The sequence below is a fragment of the Lactuca virosa genome, chromosome 2 (assembly GCF_052849685.1).
Source record: "Lactuca virosa cultivar CGN04683 chromosome 2, Lactuca_virosa_CGN04683_v6, whole genome shotgun sequence".
Lineage (NCBI taxonomy): Eukaryota > Viridiplantae > Streptophyta > Magnoliopsida > Asterales > Asteraceae > Lactuca > Lactuca virosa.
In genome coordinates this window covers 262,438,646-262,458,425 of record NC_136427.1, presented here as the reverse complement: position 1 = coordinate 262,458,425, position 19,780 = coordinate 262,438,646, and the positions used below count along the sequence as shown (strand labels likewise).

Here is a 19,780-nt window from a genome sequence, read left to right as displayed (position 1 = left end):
TTGATATGGAAAGCTTTTAGAATTATGCCTTTGTTGTTCCTTGATCCTCTTTACCTCTGTCATATTGAAGTATATATATGGCATAACGTTATATTGTATATATTATTGAACTCACTAAGCGTCACCGCTTACCCTCTCAATGTTTAACAAATTTTGCAGGAGATAAGTAACCAGTGTAGTCATATACTGTTGAAAGGTTTAGAATAGTATATTACTTTTGTATTTAGGGATCATGTTTGTATAAATTTACAATATCCTGAGTAGTTATGTAAAATATTAAAACATAGTCGGTTTGTATCCAATCTTTTGTAATCACTTTATCAATGTATGATAATGTTTTATAAATATGCATGTAGCATGTTTTGGAGTAACTTTATTGTCAAGTATGAAAGTTTGGGTCTTTCAGAAATATGAAAGTATAGAAAGGAGTCCTTTCAATTATGGTATCAGAGCAGTGGTTTAAGTGAACTAAATTCCATGGATTGATATTTAGACTTAAACTATTGGAAGTTCAATATATGAACTGAATCATTGTAAATATATGGATACAAACCATAGGAAACACTTAAGTGGGGTATTGGGTAGTGATAAACCCTAGTATTCTAAGATATTAAGTTACTCCAAGAATTTTAGAGAATTAGTTTATGTAAACTGGAATTTTTCGAATTTCTAGATTTAGACATGAATTGTTAAGTGATGATACAATATGTATCTAGTATACTTTAGGTTGAATACCTAATGGGGTAAGCACTAGAATATTAAGAGGAGATATGCCTTATATTCTATTAAGTGCTAAATGATAAGTAAATATAGCATGCTTTAGGTTTCATACCTATATTGCTATTATTTGAGAAAAGTTTAAGGTCTGTTGCCGACCTTGGTTTAGAAAATTTTATGTTCAGAATTCTAAGAATTTTCGTAATAGAATTTACATGAAACTTTTCGAAGTGATAAAGAGACTTATGATAGTTGACATCGATAAGTTTATAAATAAACGATTGCGGGATATCGTAAAATAATAAATATGAAGTGAAATCGTAAATAGTGTATTAATACCAATAGAGTGGTATTAAACATTTAACATATGTAAAATAATATAATAACATCTTTGGAAGAAAGATGTGCGTTTAAAATACATTTAGATGAGATAAATGTTTTGGCATAACCGATGAAGTTGTTCCACCGCTGTCCAGATTAAAGCAGTGATAGTTTATAGAGTCGGAAGAACCGAAGATGGTGATAAATACTTCGACAGTATTGAAATTTATGTGGTACAAGATTTAGAAGAATTAAATGAAGATAAAAGGAAAGGCTAATGAAGTTTTTAGACTCAATAGGCCAAGACTTTGTGATGTAGTATGTAGTTCGAGTAGTAACCCTATACAAGATGCTCAGACTTAGTATTTAATAATACTGAGTGATGATTGACTTCTATCACATCCTTATGGAACTTCCATTGTGTGTTAAGCCGAATTTAACATACAAAAAAAAATTGGGATAGTGAAATAGGTTATTTGGTTGTGAAAAGGCTGAGTGGCTTACTTGTTAGAGTAAGGTAGAGTATTTAGTTGAAGAAGATATACACTCATATTATTATATGAGAAGAAATGTTGTAATTAAGAATGACAGAGAACCAAGTTGAAGCTAGTAGAGCTTGCTGAGATGTAGCTATAATGCAGACTTCTTAGGATAGACTCCTATGAAGTAGACTTAAAAGATACAACCATGAGAAGAAGACTTACTCAGATACAGGAATGACGATGTCATGAAAGGATAATGAAACCAACAAATATGCATGATGGTTTGCATGAGTTAGAAGATGATGTAAGTAGTTGGAAACTATTTTTCATTACACTGCTAGAGGAAATTTTGGGTGTAGTATGTCTTGTAGAGTAGACACTACCCAAGAAAGAATTTATATGAAGAAATGGAAGTACAATTTCTATCGACCTATGAAAAAATATTAGAATATTCTAGATCGAGTATATGCATGAGAAGAATCCTAGAGGGCGAGTATAGGTAATCCAATATATGTTTGATAGAAACGCGAAAACCCTAGTTGAGTCTAGGAGAAATTGTTGTATGTACTTGTTTGAACACACTTAGGTGTGAAAATTTGCTTTGTGAAAATTTTTGAATGGTGACTTGGGAACTGCGAGACAATACTTGGGACGAGTATGAGTAGGTGTGAATAGTAGTAGATGCCTATATTACCGGAAGCACATGACTCACGCTTGGATCAGGCAAAGTCACATGGTTACCAAGAAGCTAGTAAATGATTCCGTTTTATTCATGTGTGTCGTTACCTTCGTTTCGGTAATGACTAAGAATATAATTATCGTTCAAATCTTAATGTCATAAAGAATCGAGTCCGATTAGTATAAATCCGCGAAAGGAGTTGATTGGTTCAGAGAACCATGTCTTATATAGTGACAAAACTTCAGTAGGAATACTGAAGAAGTAAATGGTCGAGGTAGTCGATAGAAATATAACGATCTTCATTAAAGGATTGAGCAATCATTAGCCAGAGATGTGACTTGCTATGTGGTGTTACTGGCCACAAGAAATGTTTCCGCCCTACTCTTACTAGTCAAATAGCGGGGAGTCAAGTTTCCGATCAACCATCAAAGAATACTCCAACTAAAAAGGAGGAGGTGCCAAAAGCTAAAAGATGTATATGTCCGAAAGCACGAATTAGAGATACGTGGTGCTATTCTTTCTATTCCGAAGCATCCACGTGTTGTTCAAACTCTTTTTGTTTTCTTTATTCCATCAGCTTGATTTAGTCGATCTGATTCTAATACAAAAGTTTGGTTTGTTACGTGTCTTGTGCGTTATAAAATCAAAGGTCATTAGAATAAGACCATACGAGTAGTTGTTATAGCAAAAGTAAAGACCTTATCTTGGGTTTAGTCTATAAACCAAGAAGGAGCAGGAGTCTGCAATGAGAATTGAGTTTTAACTCAAAGATTAGGATCGAAGGCCCAATAGAGAATGATGAGCGGGTGCAGGTTTGAGCACCGCTAGTAATTAAGAAGTTTGAAGAGTTTGACAATCGTTTGGCAAACCAAAAGTTAAATATCGTACATTTTAGATTACCACAGGAGAAGTAAGTTAGGAATCGAATGTTGTGACTAGTAATTTCTCGTAAACTTTAGATCTGCTCACATCTTATTTGATTATGATGCCTCAGATTCTTTCGTGCCTTATAAATTCGCACATTCTTTTCAAATTGCTTGTTACGCAATTGTCCAATCATTTTATATAGATAATATAGGAAATATATCGTTACTTGCTGATAAAGTCTATTGAGATAGTGTTATAGGAATTGAAAGTTATAATCTTCCTGCTAACCTAATTCCTATCTTTGATATTATTCTCGACATGGATTGGTTGTTAAAGAACTACGCAGATCTCTTGTGCTACGAAGAGATGATATGCATCCCTATCGAAAGGGAAGATTCTATTTATGTCTATGGTGAAAATAATAAATTTCTATCTTAAAAAAACTCATAAATTTATGTCGAAGGGATATTCTACTTATCCGGCTTATACAGTTAATACCTTGAAAGAGGAGAAGAAAACTGTGAATGATAGCCTTTGGATAATTATCGACCGACTGATTAAGAGTGCATATTTTCTCGTCATACATACAACGGTTCTAATAGAGAAATACGCACAAGTTTACTTAGACGAAATTGTGGCGAGACATGGTGTGCCACTAAAGATTATTTCCGATCGTGATATTCGTTTCACTTCTCACTTTTGGGCGAGTATGAAAAGTGAATTGGGATCTCGAGTTGCTCCCAACACAGCTTATCATCCCCAGACAGATGGTTAGACGGAGAGAACAATCCAAACAGTAGAAGATATGCTTCGTGCATGTGTCTTAGAGTTCGGTAGTAACTGTGAACACCATTATGTTGGCATAATGTATGACAGAAAATCCTTGGTGGTCCTGAAATGGTTCAAGACACCACTGATAAGATTCAAATTATACCTAGGGAAAATAAGAATGAGATAAGAGCGACATATCCTCATTTGTCTAAATCGTTGTGATTTCGGGGACGAAATCCTCAAAAGGAGGAGGTATTTGTAACATACACGTTTTGAATTCGTGTTATGTAAATTAAAAAGTTAATAATATTATGAAATATTATGATAAATTGAGTATTGAGTTCTAACAGATAGTTTTTACTAGAAATAAAGTAAAACTATGTTTAGAATCACTCATAAAATATTGGAAGTCTTATGAGATTCCAATTAAAAGCCAAATAGTGAAATTTAGCGAAAATATAAAATTTGAAATATGTAAAATTTTATTATTGAAAGTTGTAGATAATCTCGTTAGAAACATGTAGGCGAAAACCTCGTCGAAATCCGAGTTATAACGAAGAAGTTATGACCAATCGAAGATCCGCGATAAAACCGGCACGGTGCCGAATGACGTAAAAAGTGAGTTTTTGATAAACTACTTTTTAGCCTTAGTTATCCAAATGAAAGTCTTAGTATTCGTTAAACCGAGAATTTTGATAAAAAGAACGCCAAAATCCGACTTCGTATGAGGAAGTTATGATTTTTACAAGTTTCAGCTTAGCAGTAGACAGCTAAAAACTCGAATTTTAGATCGAGTGATTTTTAGCCGACACAACCTAAATGAAAATCGAAGGTCTCGTCATTAGCAGTACAACGGTAAAAAGTCTGACGAAAACGGACGTCGGATGAGGAAGTTATGAATTTTTAACGGATTTACCAGTCCCGGTCTGTTAAAAATAATAATACAAAAATAAAGTCAAAATTTTCCGACGAAGTCTAAACGAAAGTTGTAGAGCATAATTTTCTCTACGCGTGCATATAAAGAACGTCAAAAACGGAGCCCGTATGCAAAAGTTACGGATTTTAGAAGGTCGGGGCACAATTTCCGAGAAATCTCGCAAGGATAAGGCTGATTTCGGTGAGTCATCGCGCCATGTGTCCGAGCCGAAGACCCAGCTGCTGACGCGTCGCTTCTGATTCGTCCGAGCAGCGGCCCAATCCCCGTGTCCGATCCATGACTCATCCTCGCATGAACAGTACCCGCGTGTCGCTTCCGGATTCGACCAACTTCGCGACCAGTAGCCTTCCGACGCGCCTCGCACACCTGTCCTAACCGAGGCCTCGCAGCCTGCCACCTGCTTCGCTCTGCTGACGCCGCGTGTCCGCTGACTCATCTCTTCTCGGATCCGAAGGTCGGTCTCGCACCCTATATAAGGGAGGTGCGAGACTTCCCGGGTAAGAGTTTATTTTTGCCCCTTTTTCACCCCTAAACTTTATTTTAAGCCATTTCGACTTCCCCCGAAGCCCCGGGATTAATTCCAATGCCCGAAACACGCCCCGAGATTCCCGAGAAGCCCGAAAAAATTATCTTTTCGGCTTCGAAGCCCAACCCTCGCAGGGCCCGGTTTTCAACGACGAAAGTCATATTTAGAGCCAAAATGCTGCACAAATCATTATTTTGACCCCCGGTTAATTCAAGGTGAGTTTAATACATAGGAACAATTGTATGTTATGTGTTATATGTGCTATGTGCTTTTCCATGTTATCATCTCGAGTTGTTGTTTCCGCTATTTTTATAGCAAGGCTGTACCTCTGACTTGAAGTGTATGACATAGGCATCACTTGGGTATTGGTATGAACCGTTGACCATGAAGTGTATGACATAGACATCACTTTGGCTTCGGTAGTATGCTAAGATAAGGCTGAAAGCCTAAATATTCTAGCAAAATAATATTCCTGAGTATTTTCTGTGTCATTTGTGCTGAAACTTTATTGATTTTATATCAAGTATGGAAATTGTTATGTCTCATTGATTGATATGGAAAGCTTTTAGCATTATGCCTTTGTTGTTCCTTGATCCTCTTTACCTCTGTCATATTGAAGTATATATATGGCATAACGTTATATTGTATATATTATTGAACTCACTAAGCGTCACCGCTTACCCTCTCAATGTTTAACAAATTTTGCAGGAGATAAGTAACCAGTGTAGTCATATACTGTTGAAAGGTTTAGAATAGTTGTAATATTACTTTTGTATTTAGGGATCATGTTTGTATAAATTTACAATATCCTGAGTAGTTATGTAAAATATTAAAACATAGTCGGTTTGTATCCAATCTTTTGTAATCACTTTATCAATGTATGATAATGTTTTATAAATATGCATGTAGCATGTTTTGGAGTAACTTTATTGTCAAGTATGAAAGTTTGGGTCTTTCAGAAATATGAAAGTATAGAAAGGAGTCCTTTCAAATTCCTTTTGAAGGCACTGTGCGAAAAATAAAAATGGCCTATAATATTGCATATTAGCAACATCTTAACGACAGATAACGATGGATTAACGACATATGACGTTGAATTAGAGAGGAGTTGTGATGGATTAGAACGGATGAGTGACATATTAAAATTTCAGGCCCGTTAAGACACGATCATATATGATCACATACCCGAGTAATCCGACATGTGTTTAGGGCCAACTTAGGCCTATACATGTTTTCTTAATTTACAAATAATATAGTTGTGTTGTCTTGGTCGTTTCTTAATGATTCATATCTTAATGATCGGACGACATAAGATGTTTTGAATGTGAAAACAAGTTGTCTAGTACATGATTATGGTGAATTACTGTAGTAATCTCTAAATATTATTAAAAGAGAACCTTTAATTCACCAATGAAGCAATCAGAGCCCTTGATTGAGTTTTAATCCTAAGTTTCTACCCTTAGATATGTTTGATGACGTCACCTTGACCAAAATATACATGTGCGTCTAATTGTAACTTACAGTCTTACCTTCTACATGTTGAAAACCCTAATCTCCTTTGCACGCCATCACTCATCGTCAAACCACATCTACTATGTCTCTTCCCGTTCTCTCTTGAGTCTCTGACAGTTGTTTGTTACCACCTCCCTCCGTACGCCGCCGCTACAACCTACAAGAATGTAACCTACCATCCCTTCCCCTTTAACTCTCATGTGCTTACCTAAAATTTATTCCCTCTTAATAGTATGATTGACTCCCTGTAAAACCCTAGTCGGAGACACTGTTGTTGAGGACATGCTCCCTTCCCTCACCTATAGACGATCTGTACCATCATACGAGAATCAAATGAACTCCTGCTATTGAAAAATCTTCTATGTGATTATGGCTTTAGAGCGCTCTAATTGGCGTGGACAGAAGGTTATAATTTACTCCTCTTTGAGTTGATTTTCTTGCTGAAAATTAAATCCGAAGAATGCTTACTCATCTTCAAACTCATTTTTGATTGTATGGATGATTGTAGCGTATTGTAAAACCATCTCCCTAATCGTAACTTGGAATCCTCCTGAAATATGTATGGGTAAGCTCTTCAATTGGATTTATCACGCTTTTATTTTTTTTAATTAATTAACCCCTTTGGGCTAAAAGAAACCCCTGATTTAGGCGTGAGTGGAAATTTGTAGCTTCCGCTCACCACCCATTCGATGAAATGCCTCAGAGGTCTCGAGAAAAGTTGTAAGTTCATCAATGACAGAAAAATGATCATCCAAAAGCTAAAGTTATTTTACGAATAATAAATTCCATTGAAAGCTACATATTTTACTCCTTTCCTCCAATTTAGTTTTATTGTTATTCTGATTGGAAATTATCTAGCCAATGAATCCTTGCACACGTTGGGCAAAATGTGGTGTTTTGTTACTACTCTTGCAAAAAAATCTAAGAGTTTACAATCTTTTCTTAGCATATTTGAATTAATATAAGTTTCAACTGTTAAGGGAGTAACGGGAAAGAAAAGGAGGTGGTAATCTCATATGTATCCTATTCTGATTCAATAAAATTGACATCTTCAATGCTGAGATGATTAATTCCAGGTCAATTGTGTGTAATTTAAATTGGCTTAATTGGTTTACCTCTTTGAAGTTTGGAACATGCAGAAACCTTTTGGTTTAATGAACTTGACATCTTTCTTTAAACAAATGAATACAATTTGGAATAGAAGTTGGATGTTATGTATAGTAAACAAACAAATGACCAAATGAATACAGTTAGATGTTTATGTTCGGGTATGATTATTCTTACTATAATATTTATACATTCTAGATGACATGACTAGAAGTTGTATTTGAATCAAAGTTATTGGTCCATAATTTCAATAAATGCTTTTAAGATACCAATGTTCATGGTTGTAAACCCATTCTTGATCATAGATTCATATCAAGCCTTTCATATACAATGCATATAAATTGTTCAAAAAGTTTTCTTACCATTGCCTCGTATCTCTAAAACTGTAGCTCTTTTAAATTAATATTTTGTTTCAGAACTTTATCGAAGAGTAATGGCATACATGTAGGCTATTTATTATTTGGCTATTTTTATTGTTATTTGATGGGTTCGGTTATATATATATGAACATACCTTCCGATGGATATCATTTTAAATACCCTTGTGTTTTTGTGGTTTATATGTAATATTATGTGTGTTTTGTTTTGTAACTTTGGAAAATGATGGACTTATTTCTTGTGTTGCAAGATGATAGTTTTGATAATTACTAATTACAAAATACTCTATTTATAGGTATAAAAATTAGCTTGATTCGGATTGGAAAAAGTTGAATTCTTGAGAAACCTATAAAAAGATAGTTTAGAAGAATGATGAACTTGCTTGATTTGAATACTGACATTGAAGATAACATGGTCCTTACAGACAACAAAAATGTATAACTTAATGTGCATTTTTATACTTGGAGTTATGTATAAGCAAAACCTCTCTACTATTATTTAATTTATTTGACATCGTGACATGAACCCAAAAATGGTCTTAACAAGAATAGTCTCAGTTGATGGTATCAGTTGATGGTATCAGTTGATGGTATCAGACCATCTTTTTCTTACAACCAACGAAATTAAAGTGGTCTTCTTTCTGCTGATTGTATTATATTTCATATATACTTAATTTCCAAAAGATAATAACCTAGCACGTAAATAAAAGATGACATATGAGATGACCAATAAGCGATGATGTCTAATTAGTAAGGTATGAATAACTGATTGTGTAATTTTATGATAAATTAATATAACTTATTTTGTTTTCTAACTCGAATAAAATAGGTTATGGCAATAATTAGGGATGTCAATGGGACCAAACGGGAGCGGAAATAGCTGCCCCCGCCCCCGCTCCCGAAATCAGTTGTTGTCCCCGCCCCCGTATCCCCCGTTTACATAGCCCCCGATCCCGCCCCCGGCTACCTCCATCGCCCCCGGTTCCCCCGGTTTATAGGCTTAAAATTCGATTTTTTTGCTAAAAAACTGTTTTGTTTTAGGCTAAAAAACTATTTTTAATAACTTTAAAAGCTTAAAACCTAATCTTTTAGAAACAAAAAAATTATGAATCCAACATTACAAAACGACAATTCCAACAATCTTACAAATATAAAATACGACAAATCCAACATTACAAATATAAAATACTTACATGTCCAAAAATATATGATCAATTCGCTATATTTATTAACATCCATTAATTGGAAACGGGAAAGTGAAACTTACACTAAACCTAAAATTAGAAAATCTATTTTGTATATGTATTTTATATTAAATATATATTTTTTACATAAATGTACAACCGGGGCCCCCGCGCGAGTACGGGACGGAAATACCGACTCCTTACCCCGGTCCCAAAAATAAACGGGGTTTAATTCTGCCCCCGCCCCCGCTCTCGCTCCTGTTTTTTTTTTAAATTTAGTCTCGTACGGTATCGGGGTCCCGCGGGAGCGGGGTCCCACAGGGGTTTTTGACGTCCCTAGCAATAATCATATATCTTTACTTTAAAATGATGATTGTATTTCAATTATGGTAATTTTAAGTAAATACTATTTAAATATAAAGACTAAAGTGTAGACTTAAACACAATATTATATAATAAAATATAATATTTTGGTTTTTCGGTTAACTGCCTATGACAAAAAACATTAACGATAATGAAAAACCAAAAAAATGACCGAAGTAGTCCTTTAGACCACGGAGCTTATCCAACAGATCAGAATTGCAGATCGCTCAGAGTCGGCAGAAGAGCTATGTCGATCGACGTCGATCAGATGTGGAGTTTCAGGTCGGCGATATGGTGCTCCTGAAGGTCTCGCCCTGGAAGGTGTGATACGCTTCAGGAAGAGGGGGAAGTTGGGTCCTCGGTTCATTGGACCTTTTCGGGTGATTGCCAGGGTTGGCAAGATAGATTACAAGTTGGATTTGCCGAGCGAGCTTAGTCAGATTCACAACACCTTCCATGTCTCTCAGTTGCGGAAGTGTGTGTTGGAGAGCGAGGTAGTGGTTCCGTTGGATGATATTCCGGTCGATGAGCGCCTGAACTATGTTGAGAGACCAGTGGTTATTCTGGAAAAGGAAGATGAAGGTCCTGCGCAACAAGGAAATACCTTTGGTAAAGGTATAGTGGCAACATCGGAGAGGCTCCGAGTGGACCTGGGAGCCGGAGGCTGAGATGCGGGAGCATTATCCTAAGTTATTCGTCGTAGCCGACTTCGAGGACGAAGTCTAGTTCAAGTGACGGAGAATTGTAACATCCCGATGATAACCTACTTCTAATTTAAACCCTATAACTTAATTATATTGCATGGTTGGTCCCTAAGTGTATGAAAGTGTGGAAAAGGGCCCATAGTGGCAATTTGGTAAAAATATGGAAGTTTGAGTACGCCATGCGTACATATGTGTACGCTAAGCGTACTAAGGCGCGCCTTAGTACGCGGGGCGTACGTGGTTGGCATGCAAAACCTAATTTTAGGGTCTTGGCTCATATTTAAACATCTTTATGGACACAAACCCTATTCTTACCCATCCTCTTTCATAGATTTCGACCCTCAAGCAACCCTAGAGCAAGAGAGAGCAAATTATGAGCCTTTAAGAGAGCTTGGAGTGTCTTTGAAGAAAGAAGAAGGTGGTGTGAAGGCCTTGGAGTGGATTACATTGTAGATCTGGGATTTCTAGCTTGTTTGCAACCACTAAAAGGTATAAAGCATGCATCTTTATCACTCCATCTTGTAGATCTAGGTTTTTGCTCTTTAAAGCCTCTTTTTGGTCCCAAAATGATGATTCTTGAACAAAGCATGTTCTAGACCCATTAAGTCGTCCTTTCAAACCTTTGGAAGGGTCTTGAGTCATAAAAATGGGTTCAAAATGGTTAGTTTTGCTCCATGCATCATTTAGAAGGTCTTAATGGGTTAAGACCTTGAGTTAAGCACTTATTGGTCATGATAAGTCATAAAGTTGGAGACTTTATGACTCCTAAGAGTATTTTAGCCATGGATCTAAAATATGGACGTAAGAGCTTAAGCCATTAAGCACTTAATGAGTTTTGGACCTTCTGGGAGTACACCCTGCGTACTCGGAGTACGCCCAGCGTACGAGGTCAACCACACTGATGGTGGTCAACATGCGACGACGGAGTACGCCCAGCGTACCTTCGAAGTACGCCCAACGTACCTTCGGAGTACGCCCCGTGTACTCACTCTAAGTCGATTCGGCTGGGTTGACTCAGTTGACTTAGTTGGTTTGACCAGTTTGACTTTGACCAAGTTTGACCTTAAGGGTATTTTGGGTAATTTGGGATTTTGATGGAGATTGGTCATTTGGTTGGAATAGGTGTTGGTTAGAGAGCTGAGATTCAGAGTCAGGACCTCATCAGCTTTTGTCCAGTTTGCGAGGTGAGTTTTCCTCACTGTACTTGCGGGTCGAAGGCACCAAGGCCTACCCATTGGTTTGATATCCTGGTATTCACTGATATGATGAGTATGGAATTGATATGCATGTTTATGCTAGTTGTTGATATGCTAGTCTGGTAGATCTGTAGGACTACCTGTGTTTCTGTCTGCATGCTTATTTGTATATGTTTATTATATGTTATATGTCGACATATTGTGTTGGGTTGAGGTTTTACTGATCCGTGTTGTAGCAAACAAACCCTGGAGCATTCCAGATATGAGCTGAGGGTCGGGTAGGACATGCCAGACTCATACTGAGGGCTCATTAGCATTCCAGAGCTCGGACCAGGAGGTTTGCCAGACTCATACTGAGGGCTTGATGGTATTTTAGTCCGATGACAGATCTGGTCAGGGAGCAAGCCAGGCATAAGTTGTGAGCCCCGAGGGCAAGCCAGACTTATGTTGTGGGCTCAGGGGTAATTCATTCTTTTAGTTGTGGACACATTACATGCTATTATTGTATATGTTATCTGGTTATGTGTTGGTACTTTGGGGGAAACTCACTAAGCGTTGGCTTACAATTTTGGGTTGTGTTTCAGGTACTTCGGATGACCGCGGGAAGGCGAAGGCGTGACCGTACACATCCTCTTGTTTATGACCTATGATTTTGGAAGACTCTGATGCTGGAAATGTTTTGAAAACTATTTTGTAAACATTCTATGAATTTGGGTTCTTTTAAAAGTTTAAATTTATCATGATTTTTATGGATGTTACAACTACCTTCGTTTTCCAATCAAAAACATTGATTGCATTCCAGATTACAACAAGGTTTACATAACATTTTACTTTTTTCCCGCATTATATTCTTTTTATTTTACAGGTCAGTAATATATTACTTGATTTTAATAGGATTCGTTTCAAACAATGTATGAACTACTAAATTAGTTTAACCATCATTGCTACTATCATCGGATTTGATTTGGACGAAGACCGATACTCTTTTTATTGTCGCAATTGTTCCAAAAAAGTTGATAAAAAAGTTGCTAAATGTGATGGTTGCAGGGGAGTTTCCAATGTATATGGCAAGTTAGTACATTCTTTACTTTTGAACTATGCGTGCCTTTATTTATTGTTATTTTTTTTCATATTTTTCTCACTTTAATTCGGTAATTATAAGTATTTTGTTACAATTGCTAGGATTAAGGTCGTAGTTCGTGTTCAAGATGAAAGTGAGTCTTCTTCATTTGTATTGTTTGAGCGCCATGTAAAAGATCTGATTCACCGCTGTAAACAAATGGTTTATGGAAAAAATATCAAAGGTTTGCTAATATATCTCCATTATTTAAATAATTGACAAATTTAATATCTTTTATTTAAACGTTCCCATATTTACCTATTTATTAAATTAGGATCAAAGACTTCAAAATATCCCCGATGAGTTCAAAACCCTTCTCAATAGAAAGTTTGTCTAGAAAGTTCAGTTCTTCGTCTTCAATCTTGAAAACAACTATCTCGCTTACACTGTGCTTAAGTTAACTGATGATGAAAGTGTAGTTACTAAGGTTTTCAAACGTTCACCAGCGTATGAACAACAAATTGTTGATGACGATGGTACTTCTATTAACATGACAAATAAGGTGAAAATTTTCTGCAAAAACATCAAATTTTAAAAGTCTCAATGAAATCAGAATTTTTACTAATCCTTTTACACATTTGTACAGGAAAAGTCTGATTCGATCTATGGTGATAATCTTGAGGTTGTAGATCTTGAATCTTTAACACCATCATCCAGTTGGGCAAACGCCCTATCGATATTGTTGCCACCACCAACACTTTAGAGTGGTGTTCTTCGAAATATGGTGCTCTTCTTGCTGCTACTCTAAAGATCCCTAAAATGGAAAAGTTGGAGTAATTTGAAGCCGCCGGTCAACAATTTACGGTTCATTTTAAAGACTTTTACATGCATTATCTGTTTCAATAAGTATGTCGCACTTTTTTATTGTTGGTGTATGGATATTTTGGTTAGGTCTTTTGGTTGTGTTTTGAATTATCGTTTGTTTTTTATTGGGTGTTAAGACAATGTTATCCATCCTATTTAAGACAATTTCAAAGTTTTGTTAAAATATGAATGTGATTGTTTCGTGTTATGGTAGTAGCTTACAAATTGTTAGGCTTGGAAAACATGTCATTGAGGCACAAATTATAGCTGGTATATTCTTCAATTAGACTATTTATATACCTCACGTGAAGTTAACACCGTCTTATAAAAGAATCCCCTTTCGTTTTCTGCGGAGGCAATTCCCTGTAGTTGATTGTTTTGTTATGACCATTAATAAGAGTCAAGGACATTCATTATCAATTGTTGGATTGTATTTGTGTAGACCCGTCTTCACTCATGATAAGTTATTTGTAGTTGTTTCTCGCGTGACAAGTAAAAAAAACTTGAAAGTACTCATATGTGACGAAGAAGGTCGTCCAACCAATAAAACAAAAAATATCGTCTACAAAGAGGTCCTTCAATGATTATAGATAATCAGACATTTCATTTTATTTTTTAAACATTTGAATATAATTAATAGGAAGTCGTTTTATGTTACTTTATCTTTTTTTTATTACGTCGGTTTTTTATAAATTCATATATATTTTTTATACGTTCCCGCTTTCATAATCTTCTAAATACTAAACATAGAGTAAAGTCGTGTATCGGTGAAGAGCATCTCCATTCTCCATTAGTTTGTCAGCGAAAATGAGGAAAACTAGTTTGATACAGTTTACGAGACAAGTTATCACATCCTCGTATTCTCACTGCCGTTCTTTCTCTTCTCCCCCTTCCAACAATAAACTCTTTGTGGCAGGTGATTGCCTACGCTGCTTAGTATACTTATCGAACGTGTTTTGAAATTTATACTTATTTTGATGTGGGTTTTAAAGGGTTGTCATGGTCGGTGGACGAAAAATCATTGAAAGAAGCTTTCTCATCATTTGGCGATGTATCAGAAGGTAAATAGCTTCTCATAATTCAACTTAAAACAATTGAAGTCATCTTTATCTCGGGCCTGGAGTTGTATTCGGTTTGTTCGCCATGTGTTCGATGAAATGTCTGAATGAGAATAGGAACTGCGTATAAAGAAACCGACACACACACTCACACACACATTAATTAGAATATAAAGATTTTTAGGGACGATTTGGTTGATGGGTAAGGTCACATTTGGTTCAGTACTTCAAACTAGCATTGCTCTGTGGTTTAAATTGTGTGGCAATGGCATGTTGTTTGCAGTAAGGATCATGTATGATAAAGACAGTGGTAGGTCAAGAGGTTTCGGGTTTGTGAACTTCTCAAGTGAAGATGAAGCCAGTTCAGCCAAAGACGCCATGGATGGAAAGGTTAAGCGAATACCTTTTAACTATTTTAAGCATATTTATGCCCAAAATATGAACTGAATTCCATTTTGTCACCCTTTATATATGTGGTTCAAATTGCAGGCTTTTTTAGGAAGGCCATTGAGTGTCAGTTTTGCTCTGGACAAGGTCCGTAAAGAACCTGTAACCACTCGCCAAATTAACAGGGCAACTACTTTCAGTCAGTGATGCAACAATTTTATTCTGTCATATGATTATATCAGGCATTCCAGATTATGAATTTATGTAGTCTTCACTAATTTTTGTTTTATAACATATCATCCCCTTCAAGTTTAATCAAAGTTCTTAATTTGGCACCTGTACAATTTTAGATTTGATATATTTTTTTTTCTTTTGCTATTACTTCTATTTCTTATAATACAAGAACCATAAAAAACCTCATACACGAATGCAACTTCGTATCAAAATTGTTATAAAATACAGTGTTAATGTCATAAATGGTGTTGTGTTTACCTGGTGACATGCCTATGAGGCCAATCAATCAGTAAAACGGGCAATTAAAGGTCACCATGTTTTTTGAACAAAAGTAATAATTGCAGATAGCTTACGTTCTGATAACGCTTTATTACATGAGTGTTTCACAACATCACACGAACTAAATATATCACACAATAAATTTTCTTTTATGCAAGTTCTCCATGATTCCCGACAATTTGCTTGTTTTTATTTTTTATTTTTAGCTCCCACATTAAATCAAACAGTTCTATATTATGGAAGAAGGTAGAAAAGCTTTCTTTTGCTGGCCACTTTGGATATAATAGAAACCTAAAGTGGGTTTGCAAGCATCTTTCCCACCTTGTCATATAAGACAAAACAGTTTGGGTCAAAGAAGGGTGCAACCTAAACACACGCCTAGTCGTAGTTGAAGTGACGCAATGTGGGCACAATTAGTGCGAGTTTTTAACCAAAAAATATTTACCAATCTAGTATAGTATGAAAATTATTTACCAAACTAGTGTTTTTCTTATTTTTTTTTATTTTTCAATATTTCTTATTTTTTTTCTATTTATTAAAAAATCAGCTTTTCTACTTTTTTTTAATTCAGTTTTTTTTTTACTATTTATTGTTTTTAAATATTTTTTTTTTATTTTTGTTTCAGTTTTTTTTATTAAATTTTATATACTTTTATTTACTATACATTTAACATAAATATCTAACATACAAAAGAGCTTTATTATTTTGGTTCGTTATATGCCTATTTGATTAATTTTTTTCTACCGTTTATATAGTGATTACGAGTTTACTTTAATTTTCTTACCATTTATTTATATATATTTTAAAAACTTAACTCTTTACAAAAAGAAGTTTTTTCTCATGTCTTTATTTATACAACCTTTGCATGCTTTTTAACTGAGTTTCTTTACATTGAAAATAAAATATAAAAAGCAAAAGTAATAGTTGTGTTATAAAATTTTGTCCGTATATTTTTTTTTACAATTTTGTTTTCACGTGTTTTGAAATAATAGTTTTTATTGATTTGGAAATTTGTTTTCTAAATATTTTTTACATATTTCGTTTTATGCATGTATTTTATGATTTCTTTCGTTTTACAAATTAGATTTTTTTAAAATTTGTTTTCTATGTTTTTACATATTTGTTTTTATGTAAAGACAAAAAATATGTAAACTTTTGCTTTTTATATTTTATAATGTAAAGACACTTAATTAAAAAGCATGCAAATGTTGTATAAATAAAGACATGAGAAAAAACTTGAATTTGTAAAAGGGTTAAGTTTTTAAAATATATGTATAAATAAATGGTAAGAAAATTAAAGTAAACTCGTAATCATTATATAAACGGTAGAAAAAAATTAATCAAATAGGCATGTAATGAACCAAAATAATAAAGCTCTTTTGTATGTTAGATATTTATGTTAAATGCATAGTAAATAATAATAATAATAATAATAATAATAATAATAATAATAAACTGATATTTAAAATAAATAGTAAAAAAACTGAAATAAAAAAAAGTAAAAAAGCTGATATTTTAAATAAATAGAAAAACAATAAGAAATATGAAAAATAAAAAAAATGAAGAAAAACACTAGTTTGGTAAATATTTTTTAAACTATACTAGATTGATAAATATTTTTTTCAATAACCCTATTTTGGTTAAAAACTCCAATTAGTGCTTCACATGGTCGTGAGAAGCTTTTACTTTTACGATGCAAATGGTCGGATCAACCCCCAATCCACCACATGGTGAAATGACCTCCAAGGGATAACTTCCACGTAGTCAAGGTGTCAAGGCAACAATGTTACTAACTAATCACAACTGTTAGAAATTTGGGAGTAAAGCACTTAGAAATTTTGAGAATTGTGTAATCATTTTCAAATTGAAGTATTTGGTTGGTACTTCTCAATCTGCAATTGGACAAGACTAAGAATATTAGAGAACAAGAACGAAGAATGACAAGTTATGATTTTCGTGAGTACCAGAAAATGAAGACCAAAATTGGTTATAAACCATATTTGTCTGAAAACCATCACAAATCAGTTTTCTGTCCCAAACTGTCTCCAACAATCAAAACTGTCATAAAAACGGGCATTCTAATAAGAGTCAAAACAAAGTCAAAAACCAAGTTCATTTTCAATAATTGGATTTCTAATGCATTTTTAACAAAGCAATATAACACAAATAAAAAATTTGGATTTTAACAAAGTCAAAAACCGGGTTCATTTTCAATAATTCGGATTTCGACCCCAACCAGGGGCTCTGCCCCTTGGACCCCGCTCCAAGGGGCATTGCCCCCGGACCACTGTTCATTCAGGGGTTTCGCTCCTAAATGACAATATACTTTGAATTTTGAACAAACTTAAACATGTGTGCACTCCGCGTCTTCCTTATTTGTTTAATATTCATCAAGATTGATTTTGGTCAACAAGTCAATCCATTACATTTGAATACAATTAGTGAAACAATTCACCAACAACTGCCATGTGGCGTCACATGAATGCGCTTTTCGTCGTCATAATCATAGATCATCACGCACCACTTATGGTTTTTCTGCAAAATAAATACAACATATAGTGTGGTATTTCTACACATCATAAAATTTGATTTCCTCTCCTCTCTTTCTTGAAAATGCAAGTAGGAAGTTTATGAGATTTTAGTCTCTACCGATTTCCAATTAATCTCTTGCATCGATTGTTATTCCATTCTTGTTGGACTTTACAGTTATTCTGTAATAAATATTGGGCATCTATGCCTTACACTTACATCAATTAAGTGACGTAAACACCTTTAAGAACATGTATATAAATTAATGCAATCATTACTGTTAAGGAAATTAATCAATGAGGTTGGTTTTAATTTTGTTACTTTGTATTTAAATCCGTCTGATAACGAGATAAGTTTGCTTCTTACCCTTTCTTATAATCAAAATGATCATGAATGATAAGTTCGGTTTTTTAGTTAAAACTGATATTCCATTTGTAATAATGAATAATTAAATTGTTGTTGTTGATGATGATGTTGTTGGTGGTGGTGGTGGTGTCGTCGTCGTCGTCGTCGTCGACGACGACAAAAGTGACCATATTTGGAGAACATATATACCCTTAATACCACCTTTTTTACAATTACCAAGAATTTACCATAAAGCTCACAAATTTTGATCGTGAATTAGTGAGGTATGCACTTTATCTGACAACCTAAACTCATGAGTTTAAATCAATATAGAAAAGAGCATTAAACCTTACGAGTCATGCGAGCACCATTATTGCCCTTATTCTTTCTTATCATACCCCGAGGCGGGAAAAGAACATCGGAAAGCATTATCCGATTTGGAAAAGCAACAAATTCTCTGCAAATATACGGAAGACCTGTGTCTTAGCCACATCAAGCACTGCCTTTATGGTTTGTACTCATCAATTACAATTACATATCCCAAATAGCTTTTGAAAGCGTTGGAGCACAAATAGAAATACATAAAGAAGATACTAATAACTACCTTATAACTAAGTATCTCAACTTCTAAATGGTTGACGTCTTGAAGATAAACCGAAATTGGAGCAAGTGAATGAACTCAAGATCCTTGACTACATTTCTATCTCTCTTTCTCTCTTAGAGCTCGTTCAATTTGGTGCAATTATTTCAAATTTGCAACCCTCCTCTAAGGATTTCTCCAAAAGGATGATGCACAAATTGTTAGGAATTGAGACAGGGTACACGCAGCGGAAACACTATCACACACTCACAAACGAAATGAGAAAATAAAGCAATAAAGAACACAAAGATTTTACGTGGTTCGGATTCGGTGTAAATCCTACGTCCACGGGCTGCAACTAGAGAACTTTATTAAAACTCACAAGATTACAATTGGCTTGACACTCTACACTTGATGTTCTCTCAAGTTTTTGCACACAAAATATGCAAAACATACATGCATATATATAGGTATATTTGTGAGCCGCAATATGCACAAGATTGCCGCATAGTTTGAAAAAATAATTCTCATGCATGTGTTTGACAATTTTTTCCACCGTCCAATTATTTGCCGTCCAAAACTTTGACAGTCCAACAAATGAATTCAAAAGGTGTGCTCCATAATTGCATCGTCCATTTCATATTCAATTGTTTAATATTTACAAGTTTCATTTATGGCCCTTGAACTTTTAGGAACTTGTCA

General features: G+C 34.7%; 1 protein-coding gene across 1 annotated transcript; it reads left to right on the top strand.

Annotated features, from left to right (window-relative positions):
* Positions 1–14,402: 14,402 nt before the first annotated feature.
* On the top strand, positions 14,403–15,446 carry LOC145156968 (glycine-rich RNA-binding protein 4, mitochondrial-like). The gene is made up of 4 exons (XM_079076158.1): positions 14,403–14,582; positions 14,659–14,727; positions 15,008–15,114; positions 15,214–15,446. Exons 1-4 carry the CDS (start codon positions 14,474–14,476, stop codon positions 15,316–15,318), a joined length of 390 nt encoding a protein of 129 aa, XP_078932284.1. The 5' UTR covers positions 14,403–14,473; the 3' UTR covers positions 15,319–15,446.
* Positions 15,447–19,780: the final 4,334 nt, after the last annotated feature.